We start from the raw sequence: 21,829 nt of genomic DNA, 5'->3' as shown, positions 1-21,829 counted from the left end.
CCTGATCATCCTCGTTGCCCACCTCTGAACCCCCTCCAGCTTGTCTGAATCCTTCTTGAAGTGTGGTGCCGAGAACTGGACACAATACTCAAAATGAGGCCTAACCAGGGCCTAACAGAGGGAACCAGTACTTTGCACAATTTGGAAGCCAGCTCCTATTTATTTATTTATTTGTTTATTTATTTATTACGTTTTTATACCACCCAATAGCCGTAGCTCTCTAGGTGGTTCATAAAAATTAAAATTATGAAGAGCATAAAAATAACCAACAATCTAAAAACACAAAAACAAAATACAATATAAAAAGTACAACCAGGACAAAACCACAAAGCAAAAATTGATATAGGTCAAAATATGGAATTAAAACAGCAAAGTTTAAATTTAAGTTAATAGGTGTTAAAATACTGAGAAAATAAAAAGGTCTTCAGCTGGCGACAGAAGGAATACAGTGTAGGTGCTAGCCAAACCTCTCTGGGGAGCTCGTTCCACAGCCGGGGTGCAACAGCAGAGAAAGCCCTCCTCCTAGTAGCCACCTGCCTCTCTTCCTTTGGCAGGGGCTCACGGAGAAGGACTCCTGTGGGTGATCTTAAGGTCCTGGCAGACACATTTGGGAGGAGGTGTTCCTTCAAATAACCTGGCCCCAAACTGTTTAGGGCTTTGAATGTTAATACCAGCACTTTGAATTGGGCCCAGACCTGGACTGGCAGCCAAAGAAGTTGTAGAAGAACTGGCGTGATGTGGTCTCGCCGGCCAGTCCCTGTTAGTAGGCGGGCTGCCCTGTTTTGTACCAGCTGAAGTTTCCGGACCATTTTCAAAGGCAGTCCCATGTATAATGCATTGTAGTAATCCAAACGAGAGGTTATCAGAGCATGGGTAACTGTAGCTAGGCTATCTCTGTCCAAATAAGGGTGTAGTTGGTGTATCAGCCTAAGATGGATTATTACTCAGTTATTACTCTAGGATGCAGTCCATCGGGCCCTAGATAATTGAATTCGTTCAAAGAAATTAGGTGTTCCTTGACCATTTGTTTATCAATCTCAAACTGCAATCTAGCATTCCTTGCTCACCTCAGCTCATTCTCATCTTTAGCCTTCCTGACGCCATTCCTGCACTTCTGTGCTGCCCGTCTGTACTCTTCGTTTGGAGCCTGGCCTTCCTTCCACTTCCTATATGTGTCCTTTTTTGTTTTCAGGTCATCCGTAATCTTTTTGTGGAGCCACATTGGTTTCTTCTGTTGTCTACTATCTTTTTTCCTTGTTGGGATTGTTTGTAATAGTGCCTTTAAAATTTCCTTTTTTATTTATTTATTTATTTCATTTTTATACTGCCCAATAGCCGAAGCTCTCTGGTCAGTTCACAAAAAGCTCTCTGGGCGGTTCACAACTCCCACCCATCTTGGACTCCTTTTCTCATGAGGACCACTTGTCTTAATGAGAAAATTTGAATCCTTGAGAATCAAACTTCGAAAACTAAACTGAAAACACAGAGTTCTTCCAAGTATCTGGATAGGAAAGTCCACCCAAGGTGAGCGTTCAGTCCTGCTTACTTTAGAGTTTCTGAAAGTTATAACAAAACATGGTACTTACTGGAATCTGGTTCTTGCAGCAATTACCCCCTTGCAAAGTAATATATTCCTGTTTGTCATTCAGTTAATTTACAACAGACAAAAGCATAGAGATACACTTTGGAATAGCAAATATTTGCCTCCCAAGATCCCACTCATTGCAACTTGTTTTCTTTTTCCCGTATTGGATTCAGAAAAGTAAGAGAGAAGCTAACCTGTAGGTAAGATACAGACATTAAAATTCATTTTAAGGATAATAATAATAATAATAATAATAATAATAATAATAATAATAATAATAACAACAACAACTTTATTGCTTGGGTCCAAGGACCATTGCAAGATATATTAAGGAATATAATGGCAGGAAAGTAGATTAAGTAGATTCGGCCCTGGTTAGGCCTCATCTAGAGTATTGCGTCCAGTTCTGGGCTCCACAATTCAAGAAGGACGCAGACAAGCTGGAGCATGTTCAGAGGAGGGCGACCAGGATGATCAAGGGTCTGGAACAAAGCCCTATGAAAAGAGACTGAAAGAACTGGGCATGTTTAGCCTGGAGAAGAGAAGATTGAGGGGAGACATGATAGCACTCTTCAAATACTTAAAAGGTTGTCACACAGAGGAGGGCCAGGATCTCTTCTCGATCCTCCCAGAGTGCAGGACACGGAATAATGGACTCAAGTTAAAGGAAGCCAGATTCCAGCTGGACATCAGGAAAAACTTCCTGACTGTTAGAGCAGTGCGACAATGGAATCAGTTACCTAGGGAGGTTGTGGGCTCTCCCATACTAGAGGCCTTCAAGAGGCAGCTGGACAAGCATCTGTCGGGGATGCTTTAGGGTGGATTCCTGCATTGAGCAGGGGGTTGGACTCGATGGCCTTGTAGGCTCCTTCCAGCTCTGCTATTCTATGATTCTATGATTCTATGATTAAATGTGGTAGCTGATTAATGCATGACTGAGATTTCTGTTTAGTGAATTTTAAAACCTAACTCCTACTTTAAAATGCCTTAATATTTTTAAAGGGAAAAATGTTAATAGCTCCACAGAGATTTGTAACCTTTAAAAAATAACATTCTATATTTTGAACTTTTTGTTCCTCAAAAAGCGATCACTTTAAGATGATACATCAATGCTCATTTCTTTCCTGAGTGCTTTCAAGGTATGTTGATATTTTCCAGGCCTGTTATAAAGCAGGTGCTCGCTCTTTCTCTCTCTCTCTCTCTCTCTCTCTCTCTCTCTCTCTCTCTCTCTCTCTCTCTGTGTGTGTAGGTAAGTAAGTAAGTAAGTAATATTCTTTGAATATTCATTGCCTAACAGTAGAAGTTCCAAGTGGTGGATCAGGCAGCCCTTCAGTTGCAGAATACAGATATTTTGTGAGTAGCTTGTCAGGTGCTTCTGCAAACCAAGAGGGTTTATTGGTTTCACTTCTGAGTCAAGCTTCAGAGCTTGCAGATGAGTTCCAAATAAAGGCATGATTTCGTTGGTCATTTCATTATGTTTTCATGCTTTTAATGTTCTGGTCACTGCTGTTTTTAAAACGGTGTGAAGGTTTTGTTGTTTTTAATTGATGTACACCACCTTGATGGTGGTTTTTTTAGAAATAAGATGATATATAAATGTTAATAAATAAATAAATTGGTGAGCCCTTTCTTTGTCCAAACATTTAGGCTCAATGGCACGCAAGCAATGTGTCGACAAGCGCATTGCTTCTGTGGAACCTTGGAGGGGGTCTGATTTCAGCTTTTCAGTCTATGAGTTTCTTTAGAGGAGCAGTTTATCGCATGCTTGCGACTGACCACTCATGATTTTTTGTGGATCATTTTGACAATGCAGTGATCCTCCTGCGCGTCTCCCGCTCCATTTCCCAGTTTTAGTGATTTTTTTAAAAGGCTCAGAAAAGCCAACCCTTCTGATTTACATCACTATTTCTTGCCATGTGCAGGAGAAGTGCCACTAAAAATGCCCACTAAGAGGGTGCTGTCCCATTAAAGTGCACTGAAGCTGTATAAACTTCTTGACCAGAGGGCAGGGCTCCTGCAGCTTTAGCTGTTGTGATGAAGAGGGAATTCCACCAGGTGCTGCAGGCATACAAATGACACCTGCTGACATTCCCTTTTCTATTTAACTGTTAAAGATATAGGAGCCCTGTCCTCCTTTTCATATCGTCACCCGAGGAAAAACAGCCTAATGAATCCCACAGGGGAAGTGAGTGTGGCGTGGACCCATTTCTGCATCATAGCCTATGAGACAATCCATGAACCATTTAAGGCTGGTTCACACATGAAGTGCCCCCCACCCCAACCTGAGCTGCCATCTTGCAAGGCCAGCCAGCTCCAGCTTTAAGGGGCCCCACAGCTATATATCCTGTGGTAGACTCAGGGCCTTGCTAGACGATGCCGGATAAGCCGGCAGGGAGGCGAGGCGACGGCGCACTAACTTCAGCGCGCGCCACCCCGCCTCCTACACGCACGACGCGCAAGGACTCCAGAAGCCCTGCAGCGTTGGCCATTTGTTGTTGTTGTTGTTGTTAAAGGGGCCACGTGCACCCCGAAGACTCCGGACAAGGTAAGTGGGTTTTTTTACTTAAGCCCCCCCATCCGCTCCTGATCCCCTTCCATGCCTCCTGCCCACTCTTTCCCCGCCCTCCCTCCCCGTCCCTGATCTGTGCCGCCCTCCGCCCTCCCTCCCCGATCTGTGCCACCCTCCGCCCTCCCTCCCCGATCTGTGCCACCCTCCGCCCTCCCTCCCCGTCCCCAATCTGTGCCACCCTCCACCCGCCCTCCCCGATCTGTGCCGCCCTCCGCCCTCCCTCCCCGATCTGTGCCACCCTCCGCCATCCCTCCCTGATCTGTGCCACCCTCCACCCTCCCTCCCCGATCTGTGCCACCCTCCGCCCTCCCTCCCCATCCCCAATCTGTGCCGCCCTCCGCCCTCCCTCCCCGATCTGTGCCACCCTCCGCCCTCCCTCCCTGATCTGTGCCACCCTCCACCCTCCCTCCCCAATCTGTGCCACCCTCCACCCACCCTCCCCAATCTGTGCCACCCCCTGCCCTCCCTCCCCGATCTGTGCCGCCCTCCGCCATCCCTCCCCGATCTGTGCCACCCTCCACCCACCCTCCCCGATCTGTGCCACCCCCTGCCCTCCCTCCCCGATCTGTGCCGCCCTCCACCATCCCTCCCCGATCTGTGCCACCCTCCGCCCTCCCTCCCCGTCCCCGATCTGTGCCGCCCTCCGCCATCCCTCCCCGATCTGTGCCGCCCTCCGCAATCCCTCCCTGATCTGTGCCGCCCTCTGCCCTCCCTCCCCGATCTGTGCCACCCTCCGCCCACCCTCCCTGATCTGTGCCACCCTCCGCCCTCCCTACCCGATCTGTGCTGCCCTCCGCCCTCCCTCCCCGTCCCTGATCTGTGCCGCCCTCCGCCATCCCCCTCTCCTGCCGATCCGGCCTTCCCCCCCTATCTCCCCCCCCCGGCCCGATGGGCACAGTGCTCGTATGAGCGCTGTGCCCAGTCTGTGGCTTTTCCTGGCTACTCGCGAGTAAGCGAGTAGCCGCAAAAAAGCCACGGACCTTGCTAGATGTTCCGCGGGGCTGCGGAAAAGGCGCGCCATAAGCGACTTCGCTTATGGCGCGTTAGGGGAGGCTTCAGTGCGGCTGGACCCCAGATTCCCCTGTGCATCATCTGGATGCACAGCAGAGAAACCGGGCCTCACAGCGCGCTAAGGCCTCGTCTAGCAAGGCCCTCAGTCTTGCAGTGGTAACCCTCCTCTGACGTACTCAGCAGCGAATGGGGTGAAAATGGTGGGTAGTGCCTGAGTCTGGGAACCATCATTTTGATTTCCCACCATGCCTCCAATGTATTGACTGTATTAACAAACAAGGTTTCCAGAGAAATGGTGCTATATAAATAAATAATAATAATATAATAATAAAAATAATAATAATAATAAGAAAACCATGGACAGATATGGAAAGATACATATGGAGGGATTCCACACGTCGTACTGAGGGCGCTTCCATGCACCCCCAGTGCAGCCCCAAAGCGATCGTGTAACTTGCCTGGAGAAGAGACGAGGAAGAGACGTCCTTGCCGCCGCCGCCGCCGCCACCCACCTACCTCCTCGCCGGCCGGGTCGGAGAGCTCGGCGGAAGAGCTCTCCGTCCCGGCCGGCGAGGAAGTAGGTGGGTGGTGCTTCCTCGTCTCTTCTCCAGGCAAGTTACACGATCGCTTTGGGGCCGCACTGGGGGCGCATGGAAGCGCCCTCAGTACTACGTGTAGAATCCCCCTTAGATAATTACAACTAAATCATAAACCCCAGATGAACTTCCATAGATAAAGATTGGATGGGGTAACTGGTGAACCCCCAAAACACATGAAGCCAGGCCTATCTTACTTTTGACAACAGGGATAATGTATTTCTATCTATTTCTGTCTATCTACCTTCACCAGGGAGAAGCTCACTGATAAAGCACATCATGAAAGCTGGATTTTTTCTTGTTTTATTTCAACTATGTGCCAAGATGTGCTTATCAAATGGAACAGCTGGAGTTTTGAGTGAAAACCTCTGGCCTCTCAATGACACAGACGAACAATATCCACATAATACTATGCTAGATCCACCTGAAGAAAACTTTACACCAGCATTCTCCATGCATAATTTCACCGAAAAAATCAACAATTTTGGATTCAATCTCTACAGGAAAATAGCACTGAAGCATGACAACAATGTCTTCTTCTCTCCGTTGTCACTGTCTTTTACTTTGGCGGCCTTCTTGCTGGCTTCCAGTGGGGAAACACACAACCAAATAGTTCAGTCTCTAAATCTCCATCTTCTGAATGGAAGAGCGAACCAGCTTCCGGCTTTGTTCCAGCAGATGAGGGTCAACATCACGAAGAACGAAGAGTTCACTCTTTTGCAAAACAGCTTCTCTTTCATCCAGAAAGACTTCCAGATCAAGGACATCTTCCTCAACTTGTCCAAGCAATACTTCGACATGGATTTTCTGACAGTTGATTTCTCCAACTCTACTTTCGCAAAAAACCTTGTCAACGAGCACATTAAACAAAAGACAAGAGGGAAAATCCCAACGTTGTTTGACGCATTTGATCAGAATGCGAAAATCATTCTGGTGAATTACATTCTATTTAGAGGTAACTGCTGCTTGTATCGTGGATGTATTTATTGGGTGTTTTTTTTTTAAAAAAAGACATATGTCAGAGCTCTGGTCAACAGCTAGCTGGACAGGAGAGCCATTCTAAAGAGGTTCTCTTGAGAGTGGCCAATTCCTATTGCCAGTTCCACAAGTTGCACTGCCAGCCAGTCCCATTGTCACAGCCACCATTTTGTTTCAAGTGTTCCTCTTGTTTATGGGTTGTCAAATGAAGAGACAATGTATTCATTAGGAGGCCCAAAAGGCGCAGAGACCCCTAGCTGCAGTCCATGGGTTAGAGCTATTCAAGAGAAACCTCTTTGAAGTCAATGTTGCTTCCATAAATGTCTATAAAGATTGTAATCTATATAGGATCTGATGAGCCCTGTCCAACACTGGAACATAGGGAAGTGCCGTATGCTGAATAAGACAGACCGTTGGTCCATCTAGCCCAGTATTTTCAAGACTGACTGGCAGTCGCCCTCCAGAGTTCAGAGCAGGATTCATTCCTGGACTTTCTAGGAGATGCCAGGGATTGAACCTGGGTCCTTCTACATGCAAAGCATATGCTCTCCTGGACTAATAGCATGGAGGGGGGGGGTTCTTTGTTGCTATTGGTGTCCAGGGATGCTGGCTGCATAGGTCATTCACCACTTCCAGAGAGCAATTTTTGTCCTTGTCTTTTCAAAGCTGTAGCTAAGGATGGGCAAATTCTGTCGGATTCTGATTTTTGCAATCTTACATTTGGTTCATCTTCATCTTTGAGAATTTCTCCAGTCTTAACTTCAGTTCATTGTGAATACGAAACTTTTTTTTTTATTATGTTAACCCTGAAAATCTGTAAGGATTTTTGAGCACATTTCTCTTAATATGCGCATTTTGACGAATACACACAATTTTCCTAATATAATCCATTTTTGAATGTTATTTCCCCTACTATACACATTTTCCTTTGTATTTTTTTATTGGAGAATAACGTTGCAAAATTTGATGATACTCTGAACTAGGAGCATAGGAAATATCCCAAGGAAAGTCACAGTCAGTAGAAAACAGTGCTGTCTGAAGTAGAAAATTCAAACAGCACACCCTCTCTCACTAATAAATATTGGGCACTGTTGATTAGGACTTTCTCCTGGGCATACTGCATTAAAATGTACTCTGTTCACTTCAATGTTCTTGCTTCCTAATAGTTTGGACCTATGGGGCAGATCTCTCTGGCTTCTGTGCCGCCACCCTTAACGGTGCGCCAAATCTGTCAACAGAGAGGTGGCCATCTCACTTTGTCCATGAGGATAAGCAGGCACTTTTCCCCTGGGCACCCCCGTTCCCAATGGGAAGGCAACTGTGTACTATGTAGGGCTCTGCTCCGCTCCGTTTTGGTTCCCCGAATCCGGAGCGGAGTGACCTGATCTGCCTCTGCCAAAGGCAGATCCAAATCGGGTCAGGGGAGCTGCAGATTGAGGTGAAGCAGTTTGCCTTGATCCGGAGCTCCGGATGCAGGTAAGTGGGGGGGGAGGGGCTCACCTGGCACTAGTGCCGCCGCAGTCCATGTGGCAAGAAATTATTCGGCTCCCACTTTGTCCCACCTTCCCCACTTACCGGCCTCTGTCATCCGCCGTGGAGGCAAGTAAGTGGGGAAGGGGGGCAAAATCTCAATCCGGCCCTCCGTATCTCACTCCGCAGAGCGGAGCGGGGGAGGGTCAGATCGACCCGAAGCGGTTCAGGCCCTATCCAAAAGTTTCAGATCGGGCCACGAAGCAGTTCGGGGGGGGGGGGGGTTCCATGCACAGCCCTAGTACTATGCATGCCTATGATTGTGCTGCATCAGTCCCAATCAGTCATGTCAACCCACGAGGCCAGGCAGTCCCATATGGTGGAGATCAGGGAACATTGGAAGAGCAAACCTAATCCTCAGTATTAAAACTGCCTAGATTTCCAAACACACCGATTGTGTGAATCTGTGATGCCTCTTCTCACCTTCAGACCACACTTATGCATGGAGGATGGAGTGGATTCTGCCTGCTGGTCCCACCCAACCTCTGGGCATACATTGGAAGGCATGGAAGGAGTTCCACCCATGCATTCTAATGCATGTATAGAAGTTGATTGGGCCAACTTCCTCCCCTCCGCCCCCCCAGCATTCAGTGTATGTGGTTTAGAGGTGAGACTAGGGCTCCACTCCAAGGTAGGAGCTGGCCAGGTCAAATATATGGGCTGACCTTATATGGGCTGGATTTCACATGACAATGAAGATCAAGGCGGGCTGCCCTTCCTCCAGTTCAATCTATGAAGAAAGGGGCTGGAAACTAATATTTCCACCACTGGGTGCTGCTTCTGAGAAACATTTTAAAAGGGCTCCATGGCAACCAAAAAGACATTGCAATTAAATATCCCCTAATCTCTCTTCTATATTTTTAGCTCCCATTCTGATTTCCCCCCCCCCACTCCTTCACTTTAATTGCCGAGTTGGAATTAAAGTGTGCTGGTGAAGGAAGGGGAAGGACAAGTGTGGCTTCTAACCCAAGTGCAGTGCAGCCGTTTAAATCCTATTGGCTCCAATGGGATAAAAGCATCCTAAAGGCATGAAGGATGGCACACTTTGCAAGTCAAGAGTGAGCCTGGGAGGTACAAGAGGATGACCCATGAAAAAAGGCTACATGCAGAGGGGATGGAGGAAATGGGGTGTGGCTACAGCACATGCTTTGCATGCAGAAGGTCCCAGGTTTGATCCCCGGCTTCTCCAGGTAGGGCTAGGAAAGAATCCTACCTGAAACCTAGGAGAGCAGCTGCCAGTCAGTGTCGCCAATACTGGCCTAGATGGACCAAGGGTCTGAGTCAGTGTAAGGCAACTTCCTATTTTCCTGTGAATGGATCAGTCAGGCAATTGCTATGAAGAGACTTGAAGATATTATGATGGAGCCATTGATAGAGTGTACAAACCAATGTCCCTTGTTCTGCTTCCATTTCTGGTCTAAGAAGTTCTGTATGTCCTACAAAACCTGTCTGACTAGATATGGCCATAGGTTGAGTGTGTTCTACATGCACAACAACAACACCTCAATTATGTCAGCCTCAATTCTGGGGGGAAAGTAGCGTCAGATATGTTCCTACTATAACAGACTTACTGTAGAGCACCTTCACTTCTGGTTTCCTTGGCAGTTTATTTGAACTTTGGTCACGGAGAACAGGTGGGATCCTTAAGGAAGAGACAAATGGCTTGACAATGATAAGGGACACCATAACTGGGATTAACTGGAAGGTGCTTTCCATTTTGCTCTTCCAGATGGCATCTCAGGATGCTTGTCCTAAGTGATAGGTGTGTGTTTGTGTGCCCAGACATGATGGCTTCTGTGAGTTACCTGAACCTGCAACTGGAGTGTGAAATGCACATGCACCGGTTGATGTGCAAACTTATTTATTGCATTTTTATACCGCCCAATAGCCAAGGCTCCCTGGGCAGTTCACAAACTTCATGCAGTCTCTATCCACATAGGAAATCTTACAACACAGGCTTTCCAAACTACCAAGGGCAGATCATAGCAGTTGCTCGTGCATCCATAGGGTGTAGATGTACAACCAACCTGCTGATTTGCATCTGGCTATGCCCTAAGGCTCTGTATGGATTTGATCCAGCAAACGCCTCTTGCGGATGGAAGGGCTGCTTCCATCAGCAGGAGGCTTTTGATCCCATGGAGCTTTTCTGCTGGGTGAATGCGGGGGAGGTGATCTTTGTCAAGCCCCTCCTTCTGCAGTCCCCTGAAAATCTTCTCCAGAATGTTGGGGGAACTCTCTGAAGAACGGTGGAAGTGATGCTGGGGCCTGCTGAGAGAAGCGGGTGAGATCAGGGAACAGCAGGGTCTTTGGGAATGGAAAGGATGGACTCACCAGTAGAATAAACATTCAGATCAACCCTCTGTATTGTAACAGTGGAGCATCTTTGCACACCGCTACATGAAAACGGGCATTTACCAGCTCTTCAAAAAGGGGGAAAGGGGGATGAATTGTGTTCTCCCCACTGGCAAAATTAATCACTGCTTTTCTAACAGAATGGAAAGCCCTGCAGCTGGTTAATGAGAGGAACCTCTATTATCCTGTGCAATTGGATTAGGGCAAGAATATTACACACCATTTACATTAAAATAATAGGTGTGCCGTTTACCCAGATTTACACACTTTTAAGTCCCATCCATTTTGATGGGAGAGTTAAGCACATGTTTCAATTGAAATAGATGGGATTTGTCTTTGGGTTGGCCTGAAGTTACTGAGAATTCATATGGATTATGCCAGTATTATGAAATAAATGGTTGCCATTGTGTATTTTCTCAGGCAGATGGCTACACCCATTTTCTACCAAGTTCACAGAAGTGGAAACTTTCTATATAGACAATTACAAGACCATCCAAGTGCCAACAATGTTCAAGACAGAGGAGATTGCCTTCACTATAGATAAAAACTTGCAGTGCATCGTGCTCAAGCTTCCGTACAAAGGGAGTGCGCACATTCTCGTTGTCATGCCGGAGAAGGGGGCAGATTATATGTCCATTGAAGACCATTTAACCAGTGAACTTGTGGAATCTTGGCTTAAAATCATGGTGACCAGGTACAAGCCATGGCAGAAACGTCATGCTTTTCATTGCTAAGATAGGAGATTCAGAATGCTTTGATGCAAACCAGAATCATGGCTCAAAGGGGAAATTGGGGATGGGAAGGAAAGAAAGGATTGGTAACGGTAAGGAGGGAAATGGGGGGGGGGGTAGCTGAGATTGGGTTTATTTATTTGTTACATTTTTATACCACCCAATAGCTGAAGCTCTCTGGGCGGTTCACAAAAAATGCTAGGGGCTATAACCCAACTATGAATGCTATGCAACCTGTCTTGGGGCCCCTGCACTAGCCTGCTATTTTGGCTGTGGTGGTTGGTACTATTCCATTGTAAGTGTTAATGCCTTTTTCAACTCCCAGTCCACCCAGCTTCTGTATGTGGGATGTGGAGAAGGGCTGTCCTTTCCCTCAGGCAGCAAAATGACTTAGGCCAGCCCTACATCAAGCGTTGGTATTCAAAACAAAAAACAAAAATGTTTTCCTAATAGAATCATGAAACTGAAAGGATCTCAATGTCATCTCATCTAACCCCCTGCTGAGGCAGGAATTGTGCTGGTTAGGGATATCCGGAAATCCTGCTCCCAAGTGGGATCCGGGGGGAGATTTCAAAATCCCCCCAAATGTCTGGGGAAATCACGGTCCTGGCCAAGGCCTGTGTCACTGGGGGGGGGGGAGCTGGGAGACCCGTTCTCCCAGAACGAGTCTCACAACCCCCGTCCCCCAGCGACGTTCTCCCCTTCTCCTTTGTGCTGATGCAAGCGCGCCATCACACAGGAGAAGGCCTGCATCACTGGGGGGGGGAGGAGCTGGGAGACCCGTTCTCTGAGAACGGGTCTCCCAGCTCCCTCCCCCAGCGATGCTGGGCCGGCGCCGGGCCAGCAAAAGGCCAATCTCGGCCCTGGGAGGGCTGGAGGCCTCGTTCCTGGACTTCTGGGAACAGGTCCTCCAGCCCTGCCTCCCAGCACCCAGGCCTGCAGCTGGACGTGTTGGTGAGCACGCCCCTTGGGAGCTGGACTTGTTGGTGGGCACGCCCCCTTGGGGGCAGCCATGTTGTCCTCCTTTTTGGTTTCCAAAATATGGTCACCCTAATATTGTTCCCCATTCTACTCAACTCCTCCCCCCCCCAACACACACACATACACACATATTTTCCAGTCTCAGCAGAAACTTGTGTATTTTCCTGCGAATTAATTTGTGTACAGATCGGGAAAGTAAAATCAAAAACAAAAAAGGCCCAAAAGTCCATGGATTCTGTGCAGCCTGAGGCGGCCAGTCCATGGTGGATTCCGCAGGTCGGATCTTTGGAAACCTGATCACATTTTAGTCCATCTCGAATTTCTGCAGCATCACTAGTGCTGATACATCACCCATCCAGCTTCTGCTCAAAACTTCTAATGAAGGAACCATTTTTCTGGCAGTCTGTTCCATGTCAAATAGCACATCCCACCAGGAAGTTCATCCTAAAATATAGCCCAAATCCTTCTTCTTGCAATTTGCTCTTGGCTTGGGTCCTACCCTCTGAAACAGCAGAATATAAATTTGCTCTGTCATCTTTGTGTCTTCAGATATTTGCAAATGGCTGTCATATCACTTATTTGTCTCTTCTCCCAAGTTAAACATACCCAACTCCTTCAACCTTTCCTCATAGGGCTTGGTCTTCATCTCCTTCATCATCTATGTATTGCTGGGCTCAAACTTGCTATAGCATCCATAGATGCCAAGCAGCATGGGAGCTAAACCTACTCCCATGGGCAATATTCAGCATTTCCTGCTGGTGGCTGTTCATTTCTGCACATTCTCCATGACATTCAGCCAAAGTACACAACAGCTAGTTTTAGGACCTTCCCCATTCAACTCACACTTGTGTTTGTTTGCATTACAGGAAAACGGACATTTACTTTCCAAAGTTCAAACTAGATCAGACTTATCACATGAATCACTTGCTTCAAGATCTGGGAATTAAAGATCTTTTCTCTTACAAAGCAGACCTGAGCCACCTGACAGATCAGAGATATGCAAAAATATCACAGGTAAATATGATTGTTTATCCCGAAGAAGTGCATAGTGTCCAACACCAAGATACTTAGTGGATGAAATGGACCCATCCTGTGGTGGGCGATGTGTGAAGATCTTTGTGCTGAGCAGCAAGCAGGGAACAGCCAGTTTAGACAGTTCTGGTCACCCCTCTGGGGGCAGGAGAGAAGCAGAAGCAGATTCCCACCGTTCACAAGCAGATGATTTGTGAAGTCAGAACTGTTGGTGCTTGCCTTGGTTTGGTGATGTGAGCACCTCCATAATGTAGCCAAGAGGCACCTTGTATGCAGCCTAAAATTTAGGATTTGGGTCTTGGGAAAGAAGGTTGCCTTCGCGGGACCCAATTAAAAGGGTGATCTGTGTAGAGCAGCCTTCCTCAACCTGGGGCGCTCCAGATGTGTTGGGCTGGGGCATTCTGGGAGATGCAGTCCAACACATCTGGAGCGCCCCAGGTTGAGGAAGGCTGGTGTAGAGAATCCTGTTTCAGTTGTGTTTGATCGCCCTTGAGGGAAGGGGATGAATACCTTACTTTTCTTGCTTAAAATATTTGGGGCCAAACTAAACGTGACCTTAAATTGCATGAACTGGGCTGCTATTATTATTATTATTATTATTATTATTATTATTATTATTATTAATTTATTTATATAGCACCATCAGTGTACATGGTGCTGTACAGAGTAAAACAGTAAATAGCAAGACCCTGCCGCATAGGCTTACATTCTAATAAAATCATAATAAAACAATAAGGAGGGGAAGAGAATGCAAACAGGCACAGGGTAGGGTAAACAGGCACTGGGTAGGGTAAAACTAACATATTATTATTATTTTTATTATTATTATTATTATTATTAATTATTATTATTAATTATTATTATTATTATTTTACGTAAATAACATCCATGAGGGAGCCTGAGCAGCTTTGGGATGGTGAGGGGTAGTTTAACTTTTTTTCCCCTCCTGCCACAGTCCAAACAAATGACCAGCTCTCTGAAGCGTCTGTTTGCATTTCAAAGGAAGCTCTTCTCTCAGACTTTCCAGCAGCTGCTATTTATATGACAAAAATGTGCACAGTAAATGTGCACATTTCATGCCATTCATGTCGCATCTGCTTGGCCTCAGATATTAGCTTCCAGCGTCCAGCCAGCCAGTGTACATATAAATGATATACTGGATATAAATAATTGACAATCAACAAATGTGACATATAACCAGGTACTCAGGAACTGTCCCCAAAACAGTAAAGAACATCCTAGCCCCAACCTGGTAGCTGGGTATTAAATCAACCTGGTCCACATTGTCCTATAGGAATGTATCTAATCCATGGCATTAACTATCCGTATTACCTTGTCATAACCTTCTCATGGTTAGTTTGGGACCAATTACCCAGGGAGGTTGTGGGCTCTCCCACCCTAGAGGCATTCAAGAGGAAGCTTGACATCCATGTGTCAGGTATGCTTTAAGGTGGATTCCTGCAATGAGCAGGGGGTTGGACTCGATGGCCTTATAGGCCCCTTCCAACTCTTACTATTCTATGATGCTATGAGTTTGGGTGCGATCCAATAGTGATTCTTGTCAGAGGCTGACAGGAATCCTATGCAGGGCGGGAGCAGCACGGAGGCAATCTTTGCTTTTGCATTCCAGCCCACCCTGCATTTCTGCTAGATGGGCAATTTTGCCCATCTAGCAGTGACACCTCAGCAAGAGCAGAAAGGAGGCTTAGGCAGCCAAAGGAAACAGCATAAGGCAGCCGCCTCAGTCTCCTCCCTTCCCTACCCCTGGGAACACCTATCTTTCCCCATCTTCACACTCTGTTTTCTGAGCGTGAAGAAGTAGCTGGCATGGTTCTCTCCATGTCAGCTATGATGGGGATGAGGAGGGAGTGGGGAGCATGATTTTCCTGGCTTCCAGTTCGAAGCTCAGTCTACGAGCTCAGACCCAGGAAACCAAACAATCCTATGTCCCCCCAGACACTGTCTAGGGGTCATAGTATTGCTCCCTAAATGTGTTCCTGGGTAAATTGCTGGACAGCATTATTAAAGTTGAAATTATCAGTCATGTAAAACAGGAAGCCATTTCAACAATGGCTAGAGTCCTGTGCTCATGTTTATTTCCAAGGAGTTAATTTCTAGTTGGTTCTCATTTCTCAATGTTGGTGAAGAGGCAGGGATGTGGACAGGAAATGCAGACACCTTGCTATAACTCCTTACATTCCCCACATTTTTAGATTCTCCAAAGGGCTGTTATTGAAGTAGATGAGAGAGGAACTGAAGCTGCAGCAGTCAGTGGATCAGAAATCATGGCATATGCGTTGCCTCGGGTCATCCGGGTGAATCGGCCATTCCTTTTTATGATCTATGAAGAGACTCTAAAGGTTTTGCTGTTTGCAGGCAGAGTTATCAACCCTATGGAGCTGTGAATAAAAGCTAAGCATTTCTATTTGGTATATTCTATTTCTATGAACCCCACCCACTGCCCCAAGGGTCAACCTACATGTTACACTAAGAACACTTTCTTAAAATTGTCTTGTTTGCCCTGGTCATTTACGTTTTTGTGCAGGTGCATGGAACCTCAATCCTGTTCAACATCACAGTATCCAGGAAATTACGTGTGCAGAACTATGCTTTCCCTAACATCATTTTCCCACTAAAGATTCCCCCAGCTGCTCTTTGCCTCCAAAAGTGCAATTTGAAGTAAACAGCATCTTTTGGGGTGGAGGGATGGGAGCTTGGGGTGTGCTGATTTTTGGAAGTAAAATGGAGCTCGGAGTTTCTTTAGGGGTGTCACAGTACAGGAGGTGAATTCTTATACAATCTACAAATGCCAGTTTATTTTTGCTTAACTTTTGTGCCACAATAAAAATATCTTGCACCTTCAAAGTGCCGAGTATGTTGTGTAAATCAAACGGAAAACATGCCAATTAACTCCATTTTGATTCCAGGTTGTAACACAACAAAACGTGTACACGTCAAAGGGGAGCGAATACTTGTGAGTCGCTCTGTATATTGCACTGGCATTAGGCTTCACTGAGCAGCTGTCACTGTAGTAAATATAGGATTGGCTAGCCCTTGTTTTGATTTTTCAATTTAAATTTAAAATTATAAATGTTAGATCTATCCCACCCAAAACATGCAAGTACTTTAAATATCCTATGTTTTATTTTGCGTAAAGCATTCAGTGTTTCACATTGGAAAAAGTAACCACACGCATATTCGTTCACAAATTAGATTATCTTTATCATACACCAATATATTTTAAAAAACAGATTTCTGATATCAATATAGTTTTGCTGATTGCATTTGTGAAATAGAGAAGCTGACAATAGCTTCATACAGTCTCTCTCAAGTATTGGCATAAATAGAACTTTTTTAAATAGAACTGCAAGTTGCAGGCAAATTTTAATAGAAATGTTAGCATGAATACAAACAAAATGCTGCTGACATAGCTAAAAGCATGATAGCTTGAAATAACTACTAATTAAAAACTAGATTCATCATTTCTAAAGTATTGGATAAAGAGAAACTACAACCTGAAATACTAGAAGTTAAAACAAAGTATTTATACAACAAAATTGCGATATGAAACTAATGAAATCATTTATATGCATTTTGGAGGTATTTGTTCTTATTAAAAGGTGAAAGGAAATCCTCTTGAGTTCTTTTTTATACACCAGATAAGCATTAAAATTATAGCATAGCTTTATTTTAAATTACTATACTTCGCCGCGTGTCTATGCTTCCAGGTTCCACACTAAAGCTTCTGAGAGAGGAAGTGTCACCTAATCTTATATGCAGAGCCATTTCACCTATATGGTCCCATTTCCATAACAAAGGCATATTAGGAGTTCCTAAGCTCATAAATAGGGCTTTTTTTTTTTAATGTAGAGGGCCCTTGTATTCCAAATTGAAGAACCTGAACCATTAAAAGGCATAATTGAGAGGGGGGAGGGGGAACCCTGTCTCTTTAGCTGCAGCAGTTTTTAAGCACATTGCTAAAGTAACATTGAATTAAACACTTCACTTACAACATTGGAATTCTGCACATATTACATTATTTCTATGAAGATATTTTACAACATAGGAATTTATTTAACTGACAGAAGATGTTAACATTGTGAGATGCAGTTGGTCTTGTCCTCTCTGGTCTTTACGTTCAAGGTTGTACTCTGGCTTCTGCCAATCCCTCAGCCATGTTGCCTCCAGCGGTCTTTGGTGTGCGTCCTTTCTTTCGCCAGCTCTAGGAGTTTGATTTTCTGTTTTTTCTGGAGACAAACCAAAATGCTCAAATCACACCCAGCCCATTTGGAATGGCATTAAATGGATCTGCTGGACACTACTGCTCCTTAATGTCTCTCAGTGAAAAACTGTTGACATAGTAAAATCACAATTTAGAAGTTCTTTTCTCAAGGTCTTTGCAATAATAAGCACATTCCTTGTAAGTAAAAAAAAACAAAAAAACCACATGGCCACCTCAAAACATTTCTTCCCTCTTGTCACTTCATAGTAAGAGATAGGAATAAAATATGAATATCCATAACCCAAACCTTGTACCACCTCCTTCCCATCCACATGACACTCCAGTTTTCACCTGGCCACCATTAAAGCATCCTTTGGTGTCTAGAAGTATCGACTAGGTTCCCTAAGAACATGTGAAAGAACTTGCTCATTCACTACTAGGCAGAGCATTAATCTCTGCACATTTTCTTTTGCATGCATCTGAGCTCCATCCCTTGAAATGAATGGGGGAGCTCACATATATGGGAGCTCCATACTGGTGCATGTTAGGCCTCTGAGATGAGGCATCAACCAAGAATGGGCTAAATTTGATCCTATGGAGCATCTCATTAGAAATACGTGTATCACAATATTATTACTTAAAACGGATCAACGTTGAAAAGCAGGCAGAGTGGAATGTGCTGTATCGTTCTGGCTTTTTGATGCTGATTTTATTGCGTGCCGATAAATACATTGTTTGTATTTTATGCTGGTAATATATTGTACACCACCCAGAAAACTTGAGATATTGGGCAGTTTGAAAGTGCAATCAAAGATTTCTAAACCCCACTCAGGACCATGTGGGACTCTGAATCAAAGTGTGGCTTTGGCAGCACATCCCACCTCCAGTTCCAAAGGGGAGTCATGGAGTTCAGAGCACCGGTGGTGGAAAATCCATGCTCAATATGACCGAGCACAGCAGATAGTCCACTGAGAAAATTATGGCATGATGGTAATGGGAACTAAGAAAGCTCTTTCCCTACTTTTGTTGCACTTGCTAAGTGTTATCTGGTAGAATAATTTCTAGAGGTTAAAGCACTATAACAGCTTTGTTTCTCCACCTAGAGGCTGATGCTTCAGCACCCTGCTAGGATTTACTTTCTAAACACTTTGGTTGGGATCCAAAGAATTGCACATCTCGTTCCTCATGCCTGAGGGGAGTTTGTTTCTTAAACAGCAGCCTTTCTTATCTGCTTACATTGCTTTTAAAGTGATATGGCTTTTGGGAAAAAAATCCTCTTTGTGACATAGCATCAGATGGGGTCGGAATATATATATTTAAAACACACACACACACACACTAGGGCTGTGCACGGACCCCCGATCCGGTCCGACGCAAAGACAAAGAAAGAAAAGTTTATCTGTATGCCTTTTGCTTATTCCCCCCTCCAACATTGGGATTGGAGGATGCTTCACATGGGGTGATCACTCAGCATGATTGGGAGATGAAGCTGTCTATCAACGCCGAAAAAGGCTTATTTTCCCCTCCTGCTTTTACCCATTCAATAAAAATTAATTGCAAGCAAACCGCACAACATATATTTTTGAAAATCGACACAAATGACCCCCAATCATCAATCTCTAAGCACAGTAATTTTCAGGGATCTAGCTTTAAAAACAAAGAAGTTATGGGCGTTTTTTCACCCAGTACAATCCTATGTAAAAAAAATCCAAAATGGCGTTCGGAGCTCCAGACTGAGTGACCTGCTTTGCCTCAATCCACTGCCCCCTGACCCAATTCAGATCCCTCTTTGGCGGAGGCAGATCAGGTCGCTCTGCTCCCGCTTCGACGATCCGAAACAGAGCGAAGCACAGCCCTAACAGACACACGAGAACCCAAGTTCATGGAGAAGCCTAAATTAGCTCATTGGGTCCCGGATTTGGGTCCTGGCTCTTTTGTTTTCAGAAAGTAGCACTGGGTGACCACTCCTTGGCCTCTTGGCAATTGAGCTATGGCATACCGCAGGGCACCATCTTGTCCCCAATGTTATTTAACATCCATATGAAGCTGTTGGGAGCGGACATTAGGGGATTTGGAGCTAAATGCCATCAATATGCTGATGACATGCAGCTCTATCTCTCTGTGACAACTGAATCAGGTGAGGCTGTGCAGGTCCTGGACCAGTGCCTAGACTCAGTAATGGGCTGGATGAGGGCCAATAAACTGAGACTGAATCCTGGCAAGACAGAAGACCTCTGGGTGAGTGGTTCCTGAGTCTGGGAGATAGGCTCATTGCCTGTTCTGGATGGGGTTGCACTCCCTCTGAAAGATCAGGTTGGTAGTTTGGGGGTACTCTTAGATCTATCTCTGTCGCTGGAGGCTCAAGTGGCCACGGCAGCTCAGAGTGCCTTTTACCAGCTTCAGCTGGTTCGCTCTGAAATTTTGAATGGGGAACGGTATATAAATATTGTAATTAAATAAATAATATTTATGTATTTTTATTCATTTTAAAAAAATATTTCCCTCCCCCGCATTCAGCCCAACAGACCTCCTGCACTCCATACATACAGTCCAATCTTGCGCATTGGGACCACTGAGGCAACTCATCCAGTCATTCAACTGGACCCTCTTGAAATATAAGACCATGATTCGGTACATTCTGTATTTTGCCTTTGGCTAGATCCTGCTCCCATTAACTTTACTGTGAGGAAGATAAAGTCTGAAGGGAACAATTTCCCTTAAAACTTAAATGTGTTAGGGTCACAGTTTGGGCTAGACTTCAATCTTTCCCAGCTCCCATTCAAGATAGAGAAAGTTGTTGACAGAGATGCTACTGACATGGGTTTGCAACTGGCAGTTTAATAATCCTTGGATATTTCAATGCTCAACTAACCTTTAAACAACAGACATAGGATATAGAACTGCAGAACTCTTTAAGTTCTGTCACTAAATACTGCTTCTCCAGGAGAAAGGTACTTGCGCCTGCAAATTATCTGACCAATTTAACAATCTCCAAATTTAGAAAAGCCTTTACATTAGCCCAATTTAATGTTTGATCACCTACGTTTTTAGAGGGAATGTATCGGAAGGTTTTGTATGAATGTAATGGAATGTAATGGAAGGGAAGTGGAAATCGTTGGACATGTGTTATTGTATTTTTATTTTTATCAAAATATTTGTTGTGGTGTTATTACACCCATTTTACCAAAAACGCCAGGGAAATCAACTGATTTTTATCTTTTTGTTCTTCTTTCTGATCAGGATTCTCAGATCACAGATAAGGTGGCCAGGTTTTGTGCAGCTGCTATGGTTTGCCACAAACCTTTAGTAAAAAAAAAAAGTACTCTTCCACCAGGCTCTGGAGCCATATTAGTCTTTTTGATTTTCTGTATAATTATGTGCGCTGTGTGTAAATATTGCACATGTAACATGCTGATCTAAGTTTGTAATTAATCTCTCTAGCTAATCTATCTCACTTCCCATTGCGCTCAGCACATGCTGAATGGTTTGTATGTAAGTATATGTGAAAACCAACATTTTTTAATCACTGATATGTGAACATCTATCCTGAATTCTAGTTTAGGTTATCTGTCTTCTTGGAACTGATGTTAAATTACTGGAATAAATTAGAATGTTGCCAAGTACTTCAACACTGTATGCCCATGTGGGAAATTATTACACACTCTAACCCACATTGCAGTGATTCATCTTAGAAAGCAAGGACACCCAATTCCTCTCTGTTGGCATGTAGGAGTGTAAGTATAAGCTATTATGCTGAAAGAAAATTTCTAAAGCTCTTCACAATGAGCAGACATGCAAAGATAGTAAAACCAAATCCAGCAGAATAGTAGCAGAACAGACTCTTTTGTTATTCCCAGTGTTCATGAATCACGTCTGCTGTCTATTTGAAGATGACTCATTTAACACAGGCTATTTGCTAGCAATGGGTTTGAATATGCTTTGTTCCGAAAACTCTCTTATGTGGGGGTCTCGTGTGGGTTGAGGCACTTAGTGGATGAAATCCTTCCATGTGGTACAATGTGCTACCAAACAAAGTAATCATCACCCCATCACCATCATCATCATCAACATCATCGGCCTACTGTAACCGAGGGTTGATTCCGAAATCTGGGGATTCCCACTGCTGCCAGCTGAGCAGCACTGAAACACGTGCCAGGGGGCAATCAGGTGTAGCACTACTCAGATTTTCAAGGGGAAGTGATGCATAATCAGCCAGCCTAGATTAAAGAACAGATGGCTGCT

General features: G+C 44.9%; 2 protein-coding genes across 4 annotated transcripts in view; one reads left to right on the top strand and one right to left on the bottom strand.

The window, feature by feature from the left end:
* The first annotated feature begins 1,719 nt into the window (after nt 1–1,719).
* On the top strand, nt 1,720–15,790 carry SERPINA10 (serpin family A member 10). Of its 2 annotated transcripts, XM_063118000.1 has the most exons (6): nt 1,734–1,785; nt 2,671–2,724; nt 6,015–6,716; nt 11,042–11,315; nt 13,200–13,347; nt 15,579–15,790. In XM_063118000.1, the coding sequence occupies exons 3-6, from the start codon at nt 6,041–6,043 to the stop codon at nt 15,768–15,770; spliced, it is 1,290 nt and encodes a 429-aa protein (XP_062974070.1). In that variant the 5' UTR covers nt 1,734–1,785; nt 2,671–2,724; nt 6,015–6,040; the 3' UTR covers nt 15,771–15,790. The 2 variants fall into 2 exon arrangements, with proteins under 2 accessions (XP_062974071.1, XP_062974070.1); XM_063118001.1 differs by lacking the exon at nt 2,671–2,724 and having other exon boundaries at nt 1,720–1,785.
* Nucleotides 15,791–17,521: 1,731 nt separating this feature from the next.
* The window catches only part of PPP4R4 (protein phosphatase 4 regulatory subunit 4), a 125,672-nt gene continuing 121,364 nt past the window's right edge, over nt 17,522–21,829 (bottom strand). For both annotated transcript variants that reach the window (XM_063117996.1, XM_063117995.1), the window contains exon 25: nt 17,522–17,612. In XM_063117996.1, the coding sequence (XP_062974066.1) occupies nt 17,588–17,612 (25 nt within the window). In that variant the 3' untranslated portion in view covers nt 17,522–17,587. The remainder of the gene's footprint in view (nt 17,613–21,829) is intronic.

This window comes from Elgaria multicarinata, chromosome 2 (genome assembly GCF_023053635.1).
Source record: "Elgaria multicarinata webbii isolate HBS135686 ecotype San Diego chromosome 2, rElgMul1.1.pri, whole genome shotgun sequence".
Taxonomy (NCBI): domain Eukaryota; kingdom Metazoa; phylum Chordata; class Lepidosauria; order Squamata; family Anguidae; genus Elgaria; species Elgaria multicarinata.
Note: the sequence above shows the minus strand (reverse complement) of the source record. Positions and strands in the feature narration are given on the sequence as shown.

What these genes read in the sequence shown, in the direction of transcription:
- SERPINA10 (XM_063118001.1), top strand. Translation starts at nt 6,041, where the DNA reads ATGAAAGCTGGATTTTTTCTTGTTTTATTTCAACTATGTGCCAAGATG. An exon ending in GAATTACATTCTATTTAGAG is followed by an intron (nt 6,717 to 11,041) that starts GTAACTGCTGCT and finishes GTATTTTCTCAG; the next exon opens with GCAGATGGCTACACCCATTT. An exon ending in GATATGCAAAAATATCACAG is followed by an intron (nt 13,348 to 15,578) that starts GTAAATATGATT and finishes CCACATTTTTAG; the next exon opens with ATTCTCCAAAGGGCTGTTAT.